Raw genomic sequence first — 17,315 nt, forward strand, 5'->3', positions numbered from 1 at the left:
CCTGGGGGGAGGGTCAGGCCTGAGCAGGCACATTCCTCCTCCCTCCCTCCCTCCCTCCCTCTCTCTCTCCCTCTCTCTCCCTCCCTACCTCCTCCTCCTCCTCCTCCTCTCTTCTTCCTCCTTCTCTTCCCCCCCAACTCGTGCCCGGGCCGGGCGCGCGCTCTCTGACACCCATGTCCTTATAAGGGCGGCCGTCGCCCGGGCAACCGTCCTTCTCTCTCTCTCTCTCTCTCTCTCTCTCTCTCTCTCACTCCCTCCCTCCCTCCCTCCCCTCCCCTTCTCTTCCGAATGGAACGTTGTGTGTCAAACCGGCCGCAGCGCGAGAGCTCGGAGGAGCAGCGGCGGCGGCGGCTACAGCAGCAGCAGCAGCAGCCTTAACAGCCAGGCGGCGGCGGCCGCTGCAGGGACAGAGCCGCGGAGGCTGCAGCCTAGAGCAGACCCTCGGGCCTCAGGGGCTACGGCGGGGGCCGTACTAGCTGACACGGCGCGGGCCAGCCCTGCCGAGAGCGGGGGCCGAGGCCGGACCCAGGCCGCCCAGCGCCACTCTCGGCTGCCCCTCCCTTAGCAGAGCCGGAGCGCGGCGGAGGCGGAGGCAGGAGGAGGAGGAGGAGGCGGCGGAGGAGGAGGAGGAGGGAGGGGCGCCCGCCCGCTCGCCTGCCGGGGCTCGAGAACTTGCCGCGCCTCAAGTTGCAGCCAAACTTTCCTTGTCGCCGAGCTCGGGCAGCCGGAGGAGGCGGAGGCATTGCGGAGGCCCAGCCCCGCTAAGTTTGCCCCCGGCGCGGATAGGAGAGGAGAGGAGAGCGCCCGGGGCCGAGGCTCCCCGAGAGCCGGAGCGGCGGCGGCAGGAGCAGCGGCAGCAGCGGCGGCAGCAGCAGCAGCAGCAGCGGCAGCAGCAGCAGCAGCAGGAGCAGGAGGAGGAGGAGGAGGAGGAGGAGGAAGGAGAGGGGAAGAGGGAGGAGACGGACGGCCCGCCCGGAGGCCAGGCCGCGAAGTTTCCCCGGCGCGGGGAGGAGGAGGAGCTGGGAGGAAGGCGGAGAGGCCTGCGTGGGCCAGAAGGGAGCAGCCCAAGCCTCCGGAGCAGCACGAGTGGGGGCTGAGCCCCGAAGTTTCCCAGGCGCGGAGAGGAGGAGGAGGAGAAGGAAGAGGAGGAGCTGGGAGGAAGGTGCGGGCCGCGGCTCGGCCCTTGGGACTGCGGGCTGGGGAGGTGCCCCTGCTGCTTCTGCCGCTGGCGCGATGTCCCCGGGCCGGCCTGCTCTGGCCGCAGTCGCGGGGCCGCTGGGCCGGGGGACGGGCGGCACGCACTGCTAGCCCCGGCCCCAGCTCCGGCCCCGCCGCTTGGGAACGTGGTGCCGCCGCCGCCGCCGCTCGCCACCTCACCCCCCCCCCCCAGTTCCTCCGGGAGCCCTTGCCGGGTCGGGAACCGGCCAGACCAGTTCTGCCTTCGTCCTGGACCGCGAAAAGTTGTTACCAAACTTTGCTTGTCTCCGGGCCCGCCGCGGGGCCCCCAGCGCCCCGGACAGCCCCGCCCCGCCCCGCTCCGCGCCCGGGGAGCGGTGGCTGTTTCGGGGGCGCAGGCTGATGCTCTTCGGGGGCGCCCCCCAGCGCCGGGCCTGCGCCGCCTGCTAGCTCCCCGCCTCCCTTTCCCCCGCACCCTCGAACCTGGGACCCCCCTATCCCCTCCCTGGAGGGGAGAATGGCTATGGTGACCGGCGGCTGGGGCGGCCCCAACGGGGACACGAACGGAGTGGAGAAGGGCGGTTACCCCCGCACGTCGGAAGAGGACTCGGCCTCGCCCCAGGGCGGCGGCAGCGACCCGGAGCCGGGCGACGAAGACAAGCCCGGGCTCCAGGTGGACTGCGTGGTCTGCGGGGACAAGTCCAGCGGCAAACATTACGGTGTCTTCACCTGCGAGGGCTGTAAGAGTTTCTTCAAGCGGAGCATCCGCCGGAACCTCAGCTACACCTGCAGGTATGGGAGGGTGGGGAGAGAAGAGGAGAGGAGAGGAACGAGGTAAAGCCAAAGGCGCATCAGCAACCCAGGGGCTGAGACGAGGGCCAGTGTGCGTATAGTGCCCGGAGCCCTGAGTTCAAATTCCAGCTCTTGCACCCCATACTCCCTGGGTGATCTTGGCCAAGGCCTATCATTTCCCTATCTGTAAAATGAAAGACTTGGACTAGCTCTTTAGCCCTTGTCATATGAAACCTAGAAAGCTTTTTCTTCCCCCTCCTTTGTGCTAGCCCAGGCCCTTGGTGACCCTGCTGACCCTGAAGCAGCAGCCTATCACCTTGGGAAAACCACTGGACTGGCAGTGGGCAGGCCTGGGTTTGGCCTCAAGTGGCTGGATGTCCTTGGGCAAGTCACTCCTCTCTGAGCCTCAATTTCCTCATCCTTGAAATGGAGATAATCCCTTAGCTGCCTCATAAACTTGCTGTGATTGTAGAGAAGATCCATGGACATGAGCATTTTAGTAAACCATAAAATGCTATCTAAATGTAGGGCATTATTGCCAACTCTACATATGTTTTCCCTTTAACCCCCTTCTTCTCTTTGACCTTTCATCTTTGACCCTCCCCTCTGCCCTCTATTGCAGTCCCCTTTGCCCTCATTTAACCTTCTTCTGCCCTCCGCGGCCCTTGAAACCTGGCATTGAGAGTGGGATGGGGGGGAGCGGGGGAATGGAGTCTGTGAGGCAGTGACCTCTGGCCTGGGCTGGGGAAGCAGGCCTTCCTTTTCCAGGGACAGCGGTCTGGGGAGCCATCTGGGGGAGGCAGTGATTGAAGACTGGCCAGGCAGGGAGGCCATAACCCCTCTTCTCTCCCTCTCCAGGCACTGAGTTAGGGACCTCTGGCCTCTTGTTTGTCATTTCTTTCCCCTTCCTCCCCCAACCCTTTTTCTTTTTTTGTAAAGCAAACTATTTAGAGTGGCCCCACGTGGCATTTAGAGCTTAGGATTCCTTTCAGGGTTAGAACTAAGAACCTTCTGACCATTGTCTTGCCTCGGGCAGGTCTCCAGAGCAGGCCTTTGGGGTCAAACCTCTTTTTCCAAAGTCTGCAGCCTCTTCACGGGGAGCAGGGTGCCAGGAGTTGTTCTGGGGGCCTGGCTAGTTAGGGAGTGGAGTTTGGGTTCTGCCCTTCCCCAGGTTACCCAGCCTGAGTTTTTTCATCCCCCTCCCCCCAGCCCCTCCCACAAAAAAAAAAAAAAACACAACCCAAACTGGGGCAGAAAGTATTGATCCAGAATGACCATCAATTTCTCATCAAAGGTATTAATACTACCAGTAAATAGCTCTTCTATTGTAGGGGAGATTTTTTTCTTTTTGGGGGGGGTGTCCAGAACTATGTTATGAAACTCCTAGTGAAGAAATGCGTTCTAATGTGAGCTGGAAGCAGCTGTCTGTAGCTTTAGGCTTTGATGAATGGTCTGGGGGCTTGGAGAGAGTGGGTGATCACCCAGGGTCATGCAGCCAAGCCTTTTTGCATTCTAGGCCAGCTCTTTATATTCCCTGCTGGGGAGGTAACATAAGACATAGTCTGTGCCCTTAAGGGATCATAGGATCCACAGGGGGACCCTGAGGTGTCTGAGCAGGGGAGGGTGTGTGTGCCAGATTCCTACTCTCCAGAGGGGTGCCCCCCCCAATCCTGCCAGGTTGCTGCCCCAGGAGCTCCTGTACCTGAGGAAGGCTGATGTCTTGGCCTAGGGGCGGGAAATCATAGAAAACCCACCTCTTTTGTGGGCTCCAGGGCCGGTGCTCACACTTGGCAGAGGGAGGGGAGGATAAGGTTGGAGCTAAGCAGGCCCATCCCAAGGGTGCTGTGGAGCCACCTGAAGAAGGACCCTGGATTCTCTGCCCTCCCAGCCTGGGAGCTGAGGTAGCCTGGTAGAAATGGAGGGTGAGCCTGACTCTCTGTCCCCACCCCCAGCCCACCTCCTCTTCCCAGGGCCAGAGGGATTGCCTGATGCCTCCTCCCCAGGCACTCTAGGCATAGGGACACTCCCATCCAGACCTGGGCTTAACCCTCTGAGGCCCTAGCACAGCTGGGCTGACCCAACCCTCAGGTAGCCAAGGCCTCCTCTGTCCCTCCAGGGGCACTTTGTTGGGGGAAGAGGGGAGAGGTGTGCTGTGCTTGGAGCTGGCTAATCCTTCTCCAATACCTGCCCTCCCCTCCCCTCCCCAAAAGGGGAAATAAACCATTTCTAGCTGCACTTAATTGTCCTTACCACCTGTTTTCTGGCAGCCGCCTCCAACCAACCCACATTTGTTGGCAAGGAGGGGCAGGCAGGCTCAGCTTGATGTAGGCCTGCTAATTAGGAGGTAAGTAGGGCTCCCTGAACACCGTCGTCTTTCTTTCCTAGGCCCATGCCGCTGCTGCCCTGGGCAGCCTAGGCTTGGTGCTGGACATGCATTTGAAAAATCAAGGGGCTTCCTAAGGGTCATTGATAGCTGCCTGAGACTAAGGAGCTGGACTGGTGAATGGAGAGAATTTTAAGTTAGTCTCAGCCCCCTGCCAGGTTAACTTTTAAAAGGGAGGGTAGGACTCAGTCCCTAGCAAGATCTGGACAGCTTTTTAGATGCTGAGATTCTGAGATAGAGGAAACTCAGTTCCAGCAGCCACATAATAATTGGGCCAGGCGAAGGCCTCAAAATAGTGACCTTGGCCTCATTAGCCAGAAGCGCTAACCATTGGTCAGGAGCCCAGGTGTTACAACAGCATTGATGATTGTCCCCTATCCCCTCCCCCAAATCACCCAGCTGGATGCCTGGCGTGTTCCTGTTCCTGTTAGTGCCCTTGGCCTATTCCTTCTATATACAAAAGAACTGGGATTTTCCCTGCCCGGTGTTGTTTGGACCATGAAATGAACTGAGGCAGCTTCTCAGCTGGAACCTTTCCATGCTGCTGACCTCGTCCTTGGAGAGAGCTGCTGCTGCTGCTGGGTGACCTTGGACAAGTCACTCAGCCTCAGTGAGGCCCACGGGGGCAATGGACAGGATCAGCTCTGCCTCTCCGTCTTAAAGTGGGCAAAATGGGATATCAGAAGCAAAGGGCCCACGGGCATGAACTAGGTGAAACAATGTGACATCTTATTCTTTCCCACGTTCAGTTTCTGGCTTTGTCATTGTGGAGACATTTGTCATTTGTGACGTGGAGACAAGTCACTTCTTCTAAGCCTCAGTTTCTGTGTCTCTAAAATGAGGAGTTCAAATAGATGATTTCTAATGGGCCTTCCTAGCCCTGGCATTCCATGCTCTAAGGTCCTGCCAGCCCAAGTCTCCCATGCTCTAAGGGTCCTCCCAGCTCAGACATTCCGTGTTCTAGGAGCCCTTCCAGCTCTGACATTCCATGTTCTAGGAGCCCTTCCAGTTGTGACATTCAGTTTTCTGGTTTTCTTAACAAGAAAGTCCTTGGCTAAAAGTTGTAGTAATTTATTCCTTTGATTGAAGTCACTAACAGTTGAGTTACTATCACTGTTATTCTTTAGTATAGGGCCTTAGTTGTGGCTCCTATACCCCGCCACTCCCCCACCCCTGCCCTCTTCAGGATCCTAGACAAGGGATCACTAAGTGAAGGATCTGACCAAGCACAGTATTTCTCTCCCATCTATCAGCCTCTGGGGGTGGGGGGGGAGAAGTTGCATGATGGGACAAGGTCTTCTTTCCCACAGCCAGGACCCTTCCAGGCCTTCCTGTCCTGTAAGCCTGTATTGGTATGGCTCCTCTCAGCCCTTTTCGTATCATGAGGATGTGCGCTGGTCCCACCCTTCCAGGTTGTGACTGGGGTCTGCCTGCTTCAGTTTGTGTTTTTCTGGGCAGCTCTGGCTTCCTCCACTGATCTGGGATTTGGAGGATCTGGTTCTCCTCCTTTGCCAAGCCTCGTGCCCCAGTCCCTGCTCCTTTGTCTTAGCCCATTTACTCTCTTTCTGACCTTGAACTTTGAGGGCCGGAGCCCAGCTCTGCCAAGCCTCTCCCAAGTTTATTGATGTGCAGTCATCACTGCTCTTTATTCTTCTAGGGTCCTTGGCATTCTCTAAGGGTCATTTGCATTTCTGTCACACTGCATTCGAGGTTTACAAGGTTCTTTCTTCACAATAATTCCATGAGATGTAGAGTGGTAATAATAATTCCTGTTTTCCAGATGAGGCAACTGAGGCTCAGGGAAGCCAGGTCTGCTTGTCCCTTTCTCCTTGACAAGGGGTTCTTTGATTCTTTCCCCTTTCCCTCACCCTCCCCAGCCTTGGCTGTAGGCCACTCCAAACAATCCCATTAGTGGCAGATCCTCTGACTCCAAGGGTTAGGGGGTAGATGAGTTACTAAGCCCAAGAGTAAACCTCCTCAAATCCTGCCCAAACCAGAACAGGGTGGCTCTTGACTTTGGTATGGTCTGTTTGAGGAGTGTTGCTCGGCTTTTCCCAGGCACCGGGAAATTTTATTTTTGTTTTTATTTTGGGGGGAAGTGGGAGGAGGGAGTAAATAGTTACCAGATGAATGGTAGGATCAGAACAGCATCCATTAGGGATGGCATTTTGCAGCCTGGCCTCCTTCTCTTTCTGTCTATCCCATCCTTCCACTTTTCCGACACTAGCTTGTCCCTAGGAGCTAGGGCTCCTAGAAGAATGTCAGAGCTGGGAGGACCCTTAGAGCATGGAATGCCAGGGCTAGGAAGGCCCATTAGAAATCATCTATTTGAACTCCTCATTTTAGAGACAGAGAAACTGAGGCGTTAGAAGTAGTGACTTGTCTCTAGGTCACACAGTGACAGAGTCAGGAATTGAATGGAGGAAAGGTCACTTTGGAGATGCTTTGGGGGGGTCCCCACATCCTAGTCTTCATCACACCCCACTTAGAACTTGCCTTAGGTATTTAGGGTTCTGGGAGTGGGTGTGAGGGAGGGAGGGTTAGAACTAAGGGTTCAAGAATTGTAGGCTTAGAACTAAGAGGCACCTTAGAAACCAGCAAGTCTAAAGGTTCTTAGCTTCAGGTCCTAAAACTTTAAAAAAAATTTTTTTTTGATAACTCTATTTCAGTATAATTGGTTTCCTTGGTGATGCTATGCATTTTAATTTGTGCCTTTAAACACATTATTCTGAGGAGTCCCATTGGTTTCACCACACTAACTGCCATAGGGATCCAGGGCACAAAAAAAATCCAGTCCTTGATTGAATCCAACTCCTACATTTTACAGATGAAGAAACTGAGGCCCAGACAGGTGAATTGACTTGAAACCTGAGTGTCACTTGTGAGGGAGTCTCATCGGTAGTAAGAGACTGAAGTAGAATTTGAACCCGGGACCTGTGCTTGCAGATTCGAAGCACTGCCAGCCACAGAACAAGGAGAAGGAGGGCCATTGGCTGGGGGACCCAGCAGTGGCCCTGAGTCCCTTAAGGTTCCATGGAAGCTGGCAGCATCTCATGTTAGAACCTAGAATATCAGACCTAGAAAGATCTTAGAAACTGGGCCAATCTTCTCATTTTACAGAGAAGGAAAGTGGCTCATTGAGAGGCAGACCAAGAGTTGGAGTAATCCAAGTAGAATGTGGCCTCCCTAAGCCTTGGATTCCACCGGTCACTGTGCTCTTTCTTCTACTGTGTGCTACATACGAGTCTGCTTTTGGACATGTTGGACTTGAGGTTGCTAGTAGGTCATACAAGTGGAGATTGCCCATAGGTAATTAGAAATTCAAGCCTGGAACTTAGAACAACAACAAACACTTAAATGACACATTAAGGTTTGCAAAACAATTTACAATTATTATCTATCTCATTTGATCCTCACCACAACCCTGGGAGGTAGATACTGTTATTATCACCCTCATTTTATAGATGAGGAAACTGAGGCAGACAGGTGAAGTGACTTATCCAGGGTCACAGATCTAGTAAGTGTCTGGGGTCAGATTTGAACTCGAGTCTACCTGAGTCCAAGTTCAATGTGATATCAACTATGTTACCTAGTCAGGTTAAGAGGTGTAGATATGGGAGTGTCGTCTGCCTAGAGGTGGTAGCTGAGACCATGGGAAAGGATGAGCAGCTAAGGGAGATTGGGTAAAGAGAGGAGTGATGAGGGCCCTGGACAGAACCTTGGGGTGTTGCTGACTTCAGGGAGTAGGAAGATGTGGAACCATGGAAAAAGAGGGGGTGGGTTCATCAGGGGTGGGAGGAGGAGAAGAGGGTGTCTCTGAAGTTGGAGGAGAGACTGTCATGTAGGAGGGGGTTAACAGTAGTTGTGAGTCATGTAAGGTGGTTGAGAAGGACAGGGGGGCTAAGAAAAGAAGTCCATTAGGTTTGGGGACCAGAAGGTCTTCTGCGCCCTTGGAAGAGCAGTTTCAGCAGGGGCCTGGATAAAGACAGAGGAGTAACATGGCCGGGCTTCATGTCAGGGGTGTCCTGCAGTGCCCCTCCACTTTCCTTGTCGCCCTGTCGGGGATCCGTCAGCCACAGAATTCTCCATCCACCCTATTTATATCTTCATCCTGGGTCACTGCTCAGGGGAATGAGCTCCATTTCTTTTTTTCCCTCTGTGGGAAGTAGGACAGGCTCTGGTTTGTCCTAAAACTCCCTCTTTTAGCTTTAAGAGTGGGACCCAGCCCTAGTCTGCCTCATTTCTTGCCTCTTCTTTCCTCCTCTTTTCAGCTGTGGGCGAAGTAGAAAGGAAGAGGGGAAGACAAAAATATCTGAGACCCTAACCCTTTTCTTCTTCTGCCAGAGGACCACCCAGATTTCTATCCTCCCCATCCATCTTTGCTCTGACATTTGAGGTTCAGAAGTCAGTCAACCAATCAACAGGCATTTATTAAGCGCCTACAATGTGCCAGTCTCTGTGCTATCTGGGCACAAAAGGAAGACAATGTTTTTCCTATTAGATGGTAAGCTTTTTGAGAGCAGGCAGTGGCAGCAGTATTGTTCACCTTTCTATTCCTTGTACCAAGTGAGATAACACTGTATGGAGTGTGGGGGCTGCTTCCAGAATGTCAGAACTGAGAGGTGCCTTAGAATGAGACCTTAGAATTCAGAACATTCATTGGGCTCAACTGAATGTTCTGCATTCGAGGCTCCGTCCTACCACCCACCTGCCATGGCCTCTTTGGGAGAATTTTAGGAAATAGGGAGAAGGTCAGATGCATCTCTGTTTCACAGAAGAGGGAACAGGTACAGAGGTTAAGTGACTGAGGTCGTATTACTAGTAAGTGTTGGAACAAGGCCTTGAACTTGGGTTCTTCTGAGTTCAAAGACCAGTGTTCTTCCCTCCCCCCCCACCCTCCCCCTTACTGTGTTTGAGCTAATGTTCCCTGTGACTGATCAAAGGAGTTCCAGATGGCTCAGTTTTGGAGTCTACACCTGGGTGGAGGGGCTGCTTGAGACCTCAGAGGAGGTTTTGATCCTCCAACAGTGACCCTGGTTTTCCTAACATGGTCCCTTGGGCCCCAGTAGAGCTAGGATTCAGGGTATAGGAGATGAGAGGCTGCTCTCGGCAAAGGGGAGGAAGCTGTTCATCCAGATTGAGAGGCATCTAGGCCATTGGATGCTGTCACCCATTAAGACCAAGGAGCTCCGTGGGGCCTGGCAGGTTCTTAGCCAACCTGTCTGCCCCTTCTCTAAAAGCAGCAGCCCTGTGTCCTTGCTGGGCCCAGCAGCTGGTGAGGTAGGCTCCTTGGCCTGTACTGATTTGGGAAGGCCACAGCCAAAAGCAGGGATGATTTTCAAAAGCCTGTCTATAAAATGAAATTCCTCTGTGCCTTTCACATAGGGGCTGCCCAGTCCCCAAATGTGACTGGATTGAATGAGAGCCTTCTGTTCTTTCTCTTGGCCTCCAGGGTTGGGCTTACTTCTGGTTCCCTTGAACCGCCAACCCAGAACATAGACAGGCCTGCTGATGGCTGCCAGAGCAGCCCAGGTGCTAGCCCGGGTCACAGTGGGTGAGCCTCTGAGCTCCTGGAAGGGGGCTTTGGGGATCAGGGAGTCTGGATACCTCTGCCCCCCACTTCCACACACACACACACACACACACACACACACACATACACACACTTTGGCACATAAGGAAGCTGGAGCTCTGCCCCCCACTTCCACACACACACACACACACACACACACACACACACACATACATGCACACACCTTGGCACATAAGGAAGCTGGAGCCTAGAAGGGGGGAGGATTATGTGATTTTAGAGTGGTGAGGGAAGCCAACCCTTACCTGGTCCATTTTCCTCATTTTGTAGGTGAGGAAAATGAGGACCAGAGAGGACCAGGGGCTTGTCTTGCTCAAGAGCATAGGAAATGACAAAGCTGGGATTTGAACTGAGGTCTTTAACCCCCAAGTGGATCTGCCCTTGCCCTAGGAAGGGACCTGTCACCACTCATACAGGGAGTTAGTTGCAGGGATCAGATGAGAATCCAGGGTTCCTAGGTAAGTGGGGGGATGGGGCAAGGCAACATCCATGCTGTGCTCCCTCCCTTCACTCAGCAGTAACCAGTAAGAGTTAACTTGACCAGGGTGGTGCTTTCACTCATAACAACTCTGGGAGGAAGGAAGGTGCTGCAGTTGTATTATCCCCACTTTACAGATGGGGACAGCAGTAACTGAGGCTCAGAAGGGCTAAGGGGCTTGGCAAGGGTCATGAAGCCACTAAATATCTGAGCTCGGTAGTGTTTCGGTTCCCACCTCACCCCATATTTCCCATCTTTGATTTGAATACTGACCTTGTCATTTACTCCACCCACCCTACAGGTCCAACCGAGACTGCCAGATTGATCAACACCATCGGAACCAGTGTCAGTACTGTCGCTTAAAAAAGTGCTTCCGGGTCGGCATGAGAAAGGAAGGTAAGGCTGGGGTAGGACCTCGACCCTGGGGAGCAGCACACAGGCCCCTGCTAGCCCTTCCATGAGGGGAGGTGGCCTCAATGACCCTCTGAAAAGCCTGGGCTTCATTGCCTGCCTGGAGTCGATGGGAGGTCGGCAGAGTTTGGTCTTTGTGGGTCAGTGTCGCCCAGAACTGTCCAGCAGCCTGTCTGAGGTCACATTGTCAGACAGTATGGGGATACAGGCTCCTGCCCACTCTGTAGTCGTGAGGCCAAGTGAGGAAAGCGTAGAGGGCAACCAGAGATGATGGAGTCTGGGGAACGGCGGGTGGGTGGGGGCAAGTGTGTCAGTCTTTGAGGATTCATTGGGGTTTTTGTGGGAGGAGGAAAGGAGCTGAGGAATCTAATTCCCCTGGTCATAACAGATCTGTTTGCTGGCTCTCCTGGCCGCTCCCTGGGACCCTTAACCTGGGCCTGCCGCTCTGGCTCTGCAGGCCAGGAGTCTGACTGCCTCAGTGGGCCCTCCCGTGCAGTACTGTCCTTTCCTGGGTGCTGGTGTCCCCAGTACCTGAGGGAGCAGTCCCTAAGGAGAAGGGGAGGGGCTTTCAGATTTCTTCCCTTTATCATAAGGGCCCTAGTACAGGAAGATTGCCCAGAGGCTGGCCAGGCCTTTGGGCTCCCCCTCCCCCGTCCTGGTCACCCTGCCCAGGTCGCTCTGACCTTCCCAGCTCCAGCCTGGGGAGGCTTGGGTTTTTGTTTTTTTCCCCACAAGGGCCCTTTATTTTACCTAGTCTCTCCCACCCCAGTGTTTGCCGAGGGCAGGAAGCATGCCCTGCAAAGGCAAGGTGCCCTGCTAGCTAGCTAGCCTGACTGCATGTCGGCTACCGCCTCCCCTGCCTCCCCCTCCCCTTCTCCCCTGCTCCCAGACTGGAGGAGTGCTGTTGGCGTTCTAGTCATGACATACTGACTCAGGCTACGGAGAGAATTCTAGAATAGAACCTGGGCAGCTCAGGGCCAGGAGGGCTTCAGAAATGCACTGGCTTCTGCAGCCTTGGGATTTTGGAGCCAGGTAGAGTGCTGGACTTGGAGCCTTGAAGACCTGGCTTCAGATCTTGCCTGTAACCCTTCCCTAGCTGTGTGATCTAACCTAGTCACTTAATTGTTCCTTGCCTCAGTTTCCTCGTTTGTAAAGCAGTGGTGCAAGGATGTCTAAATGCTGCAGGTCTGTTCTTTGCTCTTGACTCTCCGTGAGGGTGAGACCCAGATTATCTAGGTCTCAATTCTACTGTTGGAGCTCTGTGGCCTTGCTCTGGGCCCAGATTTCCTGAGGGCAAGGTTAAGGCCAGAGGGTGAGAGGGAGCAGCCTGTCTCTCCCCTTCCTGTGTACCTGAGCCTGGCCATGTGATCTCAGGGCACAGGTCCCCACCCAGCTCATCAGTTACCTGACCTCTGGGCTCTCCAAACTCCCCTGGATGGGGGTGGGGGGGGGGCCTCTGGGAGGGACTGTTAGTGTTCCAAGGTCAAACCTTTCCTTCCTTGCTTCTGGCCTTTCAAGGCCCACTGTCTGCCACTGACCCAGGATCTGCCCTTTTCTCCACTAAAGTCCTGAATCCTAAGTCCCACCCTCCAGAGGGCTTTGGAAAAATCCCCTTCCCTCTGAGCAAGCCCAGAGACTGGGCTTGTCCTTTCCCTTCATTCTGGGTTGTAGCCAGCTGTGGCCCTATGGGGGAGGGGGAAGGGGTGGGGCCAGAGCTAGGGAGGCCTAATGCTAGGGCACTTCTGGGCCTTGACCCTGGACTGGTAGCAGCCCTGGGGACAGGAATGTTTCACTCTAGGTTTCTGGTTTATTCAGACCTTCTGTGTTTTTGTGACCTTGGACTAAGTCACTTCCTTCTCTGGGCTTCAGTTTCCCCATCTATAAAATGAGACCATTGCATGAATTGCTCATGTAAGCTCTTTAGATCACTAAGGCTTCCTCTGACTCCAAACCCTAGAAGTCCCATGGAGCAGTGGGGGCTGTTACTCGTTCTCGCTCCCCCCCTGCCAACCAGGAGATGAACCGGGTCCCTATTTTTATTTCCTGTGGGTCCCCAATTCCCTGAGTCTCCAGGGCAGGGCCAGGCGGGGTGTGTCTTGGCTGGTGCCTGCTCTGATCTCCAGGGCCTTCCTGCTGAAGCCTGGAAGCTTCTTTCCCTAGAGCTCTTTAGAAGGGGGTGGGCAGGGCTGGAGATTATAACAGTCTTTGCTCCCCCCTCCCCCCCACACATACATATCTGCCATTCTGGTCAGACGGGTGAGCCCTGGTGACTGTGTATATCTCTGCAAGGATGGAGGAGGAGAGGGGCAGACATGTTGACCTGACGTTGATGGGGTGGGGGTGGGGTAGTCCAGTAGAGGAGAAAGAGGTCTAGATGGGGAGGGCCAGAGACTTGAATTCTAGTCTCAGATCTGCCGCCAACTCTCTGTGTGATCCTTCTTTATCTCTGGCTGGGCTACAGTTTCCTTACCTAAAATAAAGGAGAATGGGATGAGGTGATCTCTCTGACCTTTACCAGATCCAGCCAGCTATGATGATAAATTGCCCTCCGTCCTGGCAGGACCATGGAGGGAATTGGGGACCATGGAAAAGATTTCTCCCCTTCCCCCCCCCCTCCCCCCCCCCCCCCCCCCCCCGTTTTGTCCAGTGATCAGGTCCCAGCCTTCCCTGTCCATCCAGTGGTCTGGCCTGTTCCTTGAGAGTGACTGGGATTCTTTCTCTGCTTCTCTGTCCTCCTTCTGAGCCCTTCTCACAGTCCCAGGCCAGGGACAGATAATTGCCCTGGTTCCCCCGAGGGCTCTGAGTGCTGCCACTGCCCCGAGAGGGGGAGGGGCGAGCTGTGCCTCCTGCCTCTGGGCTGCAGCTGTGTGGGCTGGCTTGTCCTGTTTCTCTTTTGTTCGGCTGGTGCGTGCGCCTGTTTATCTGGCTGGCTAGAGGAGGTGTCGGGGGCAGGTTCCCCCCTGGGGGTACGTGAGTTGGGAGGGTTGGGGTTGTTGTGCCAATGTGTGGTTGTGTGTGCGCCTGCGAGGAATGAGAAGGGCCTCATGACACTCTGGGGGCCTCCCTGTCTTCTGACCTACTCCCCAGAACCTTCCTTCCTCCCAAGGCCCCTCTGGCAGGGCAGGCAGGGCTGCTATCAGGCTTGGAATTTTCTTCTCCCCAATATTGATGCAGTCCCAGGGGTTTTCCTAGGGGAGGCAGCTTCACCATTAAACCTAGATGTGGGTGGGGAGGGGGCACTTAGTAGAAATTTACATCACTTGTTCTAATGAACTTGTTTTTCCTTCTCCCTGTCTGACCCTACCTGGCTTCTCCCTTTCTCTCCTGCTCCCTTCAACCCTATGCGAATTCATCTTTGCTGTCCCGCCCCTTCTCAATTTCTTTCCATTTTATCTTTTCCATTTTCTCTTTCTCCTCTTTTCTCTGTTTCTCTCTGCCAATCTTTCTGTCTCTCTCCCTCTTTCACCTTTCTTTCACCCTCTCTCTGTCTTGTCATCCTGATGTCATTCCCCCATGTCCCCTTTACTCCTGTCTCCCCACAGCGGTACAGCGGGGCCGGATCCCCCACACGCACTCGGGGGGCAGCCCCACGGCATTGGCTGGAGGTGGGGGTGGGGAGTACTTCAATGGGCAGCCAGTATCAGAGCTGATCTCGCAGCTGCTCCGGGCAGAGCCATACCCAGCGGCCCGCTATGGCTCCCAGTATGCCCAGCAGCAGGGCAGCGTCATGGGCATCGACAACATCTGTGAGCTGGCCGCCCGCCTCCTCTTCAGTACTGTGGAGTGGGCCCGGAACATCCCCTTCTTTCCCGAGCTGCCCGTGGCAGACCAGGTGGCCCTGCTGAGGCTCAGCTGGAGCGAGCTCTTCGTCCTCAATGCTGCGCAGTCTGCCCTGCCTCTGCACATGGCCCCGCTGCTGGCTGCAGCCGGTTTCCACGCGGCGCCCATGGCCGCCGACCGTGTGGTCTCCTTCATGGACCAGATCCGGGTCTTTCAGGAGCAGGTGGACAAGCTTAACCGGCTGCAGGTGGACTCAGCAGAGTACAGTTGTCTCAAGGCCATCGCCCTCTTTACGCCAGGTGGGTTGGTTTTGGGCTCCTGGGGCTGCTCCCTGCCCTTCCTCTCCACCCCCCCACCCCCTGACCTTAGCATCGGCCCCAACCCAGGGATTCCGTGTACCTGCATCCAAGGGCGTTCCATACCCTGGCTGGGTCCATCAAAAGCTCGTCCCCCCTTGCTGCCCCTTCCATATGCCTTGACCCCCTGGGGACTCCAGATCTCAAACCTTCTCCCCGATGCCTTTCTTTACCTTCTACCTTTTTCTTGGGGGTTGGGGAGGGCAGAACTTCTGTTCATGCTGCCCTGTCTGGTGGCCAGAGGCTGCCACCCCTTAGTGGCAGAATCCACCTTGGGGTGAGGGATGGTTCCAGGGCACCTTTGTCTGTGGGGGTGGGGAACTCCAGGCCCAGCAGCTGACAGGCTGGGGCTTGGGCCCCGTGTCCCTGGCAGATGCCTGTGGCCTCTCCGACCCAGCTCACGTGGAGAGCCTGCAGGAGAAGGCGCAGGTGGCCCTGACGGAGTACGTGCGTGCCCAGTACCCCTCGCAGCCTCAACGATTTGGCCGCCTGCTTCTCCGACTGCCCGCCTTGAGGGCTGTGCCCGCCGCCCTCATCTCTCAGCTCTTCTTCATGCGCCTCGTGGGCAAAACGCCCATCGAGACACTCATCCGGGACATGCTGCTGTCTGGCAGCACCTTCAACTGGCCCTACGCCGCTGGGCAGTAGGGGTCTGGCCTGGCAGGGCCCTGCTCCGCCTCTGCTGCCCTGTCTGACCCAGGCCAAGGCCATGCCTCAGGCTCCCCCTCGGTCACATGGGGAATGTGGCCTCTGCCATTCGCATGTTGGGACCAGCGCAGGGGTCCACGCATCCTCCTCGACCCTGGGGACTGCATCGACACTTAAGACTGGTTATTTTTTAGAAGGCAAATGAGATCACTTTGTCTTTTTTTTTTTTTAATGACAACATAAAACCAAAAAGACCCTGCCTCCTTCCCTCGGACTGGGACCCTGGTGGCACAGATGCCTCTCCTTCACCCTTCGGTGCCCTCCGTCCATCTGTGCTCAGGAACCAGCTAGCCTTTGAAGCCTCCTAAGGGGGAGGGAAGCCTGCAAGGTGTGGGGATGCCCTAGCCCACCTCCTCTCAACCCTTCCTTGCCTCCCCAGATGCATGTCCTGGGCCATATCCCAGAGCTACCAAGGGTGGAGAGAATGTAGCTGGCACAGGGAGGCCAGGTTCTCCTGGCAGACCCCAGGGGCTGAGGCCAGGTTGGCAACTGGGGACAGGAGTAACTCAGCCTCCTAGTTCCTTCTGCTTGCCAGGTGGGGGCAGCGAGGAGAGAGGAGGGAGGGTGGCCCCTGGCCTGGGGCAGGAGCCACGGGGACGTGAGTATGTATAATTTAGATTGATTCTCTAAAAATATAATCCACGCTGGACACTACAAAATGAATGACCTAAAGCCAATAAAGATGTTTCTTACCACAGGGGTGACTCCTTCATTGTTAGGAGGCGGGGGCGGGGAGGATAGAAGACTGGAAGGCCTCCCTCTTAGTCAAATCATGGCCCTGAGCATCCTGATCTTTGACACGGATTCTATTAATCCTGCCGGGCTGTGGAAATGAGTGTCCTGTCAGGGAGGACAGGAGAGGGGCCTGTGGACCCTGGACCAAGGGCCTGGGCTGCAGAAGCAAACCTGGCTTCTTCAGGTCCTCGCTCTCCCTGCCTGGTGCCTCGTGTGACCTTGGCCAGGGTGGGGCCTATGTTTTATCTGCCACATGTGGATGGTTGTCCCTGCCCTTTTCAAACTGAGACCCAGCCACAGGCCATCCCACCTGCTGTGCCTGTGCCAGTTGCAGGAGGCTTGGGGACAGATGCAGGCCCAGTGACTGGCTCTCAGCCAGTTAGCTTTCCTCCTCCCCACCCTTTCCCCCTCTTCTCTTTTGTACCATCTTTGCTGTCACCTCTCCCTCCATCTTCTCTTCATGAAAGCAATGGTGTGGTTAGAAGACCAGCCGTGGGACCTTTGTTAAGTCACCAAGCTCTCCGAGTTCCATGTTCTACATCTGTAAAATGAGAGGGTCCCTTCCATCTCTAAATTCTGGGATCTCCTCTCTCGGCTCTCGCCTCCATTACTTTTCTTACTAATGTTCCCAAACACCAATCTCCAAACTTTACCCAAACTTGCTGAAGTCCCATCTGACACCTCTTAGGGTGAAGGCCCCTCTCATTCCCCCGAAGAGATTGGGTGGTGTAGAATTCAGAGGTTCCCAAACTTATTTGGCTTACCACCCCCTTTTCAGAAAAAAATTAGCCTCCCCCTGGAAATCTACATTCTTTAACTTTTAAATGTTTGTTTGGTTTTTTTTTTAATTTGTCACCCAAGACTACTACCACCCCTCCCCCATTGTTCCAGCACCCCCCAGGGGGC

General features: G+C 55.2%; 1 protein-coding gene across 1 annotated transcript; it reads left to right on the forward strand.

Moving 5' to 3' along the window:
- The first annotated feature begins 1,608 nt into the window (after positions 1-1,608).
- On the forward strand, positions 1,609-16,371 carry NR2F6 (nuclear receptor subfamily 2 group F member 6). Its single transcript, XM_027845347.1, has 4 exons — positions 1,609-1,968; positions 10,721-10,815; positions 14,373-14,909; positions 15,340-16,371. Exons 1-4 carry the CDS (start codon positions 1,694-1,696, stop codon positions 15,612-15,614), a joined length of 1,182 nt encoding a protein of 393 aa, XP_027701148.1. The 5' UTR covers positions 1,609-1,693; the 3' UTR covers positions 15,615-16,371.
- The last annotated feature ends 944 nt before the right edge of the window (positions 16,372-17,315 follow it).

The sequence above is a fragment of the Vombatus ursinus genome, unplaced genomic scaffold, assembly GCF_900497805.2.
Source record: "Vombatus ursinus unplaced genomic scaffold, bare-nosed wombat genome assembly UNPS02014961.1, whole genome shotgun sequence".
NCBI lineage: Eukaryota > Metazoa > Chordata > Mammalia > Diprotodontia > Vombatidae > Vombatus > Vombatus ursinus.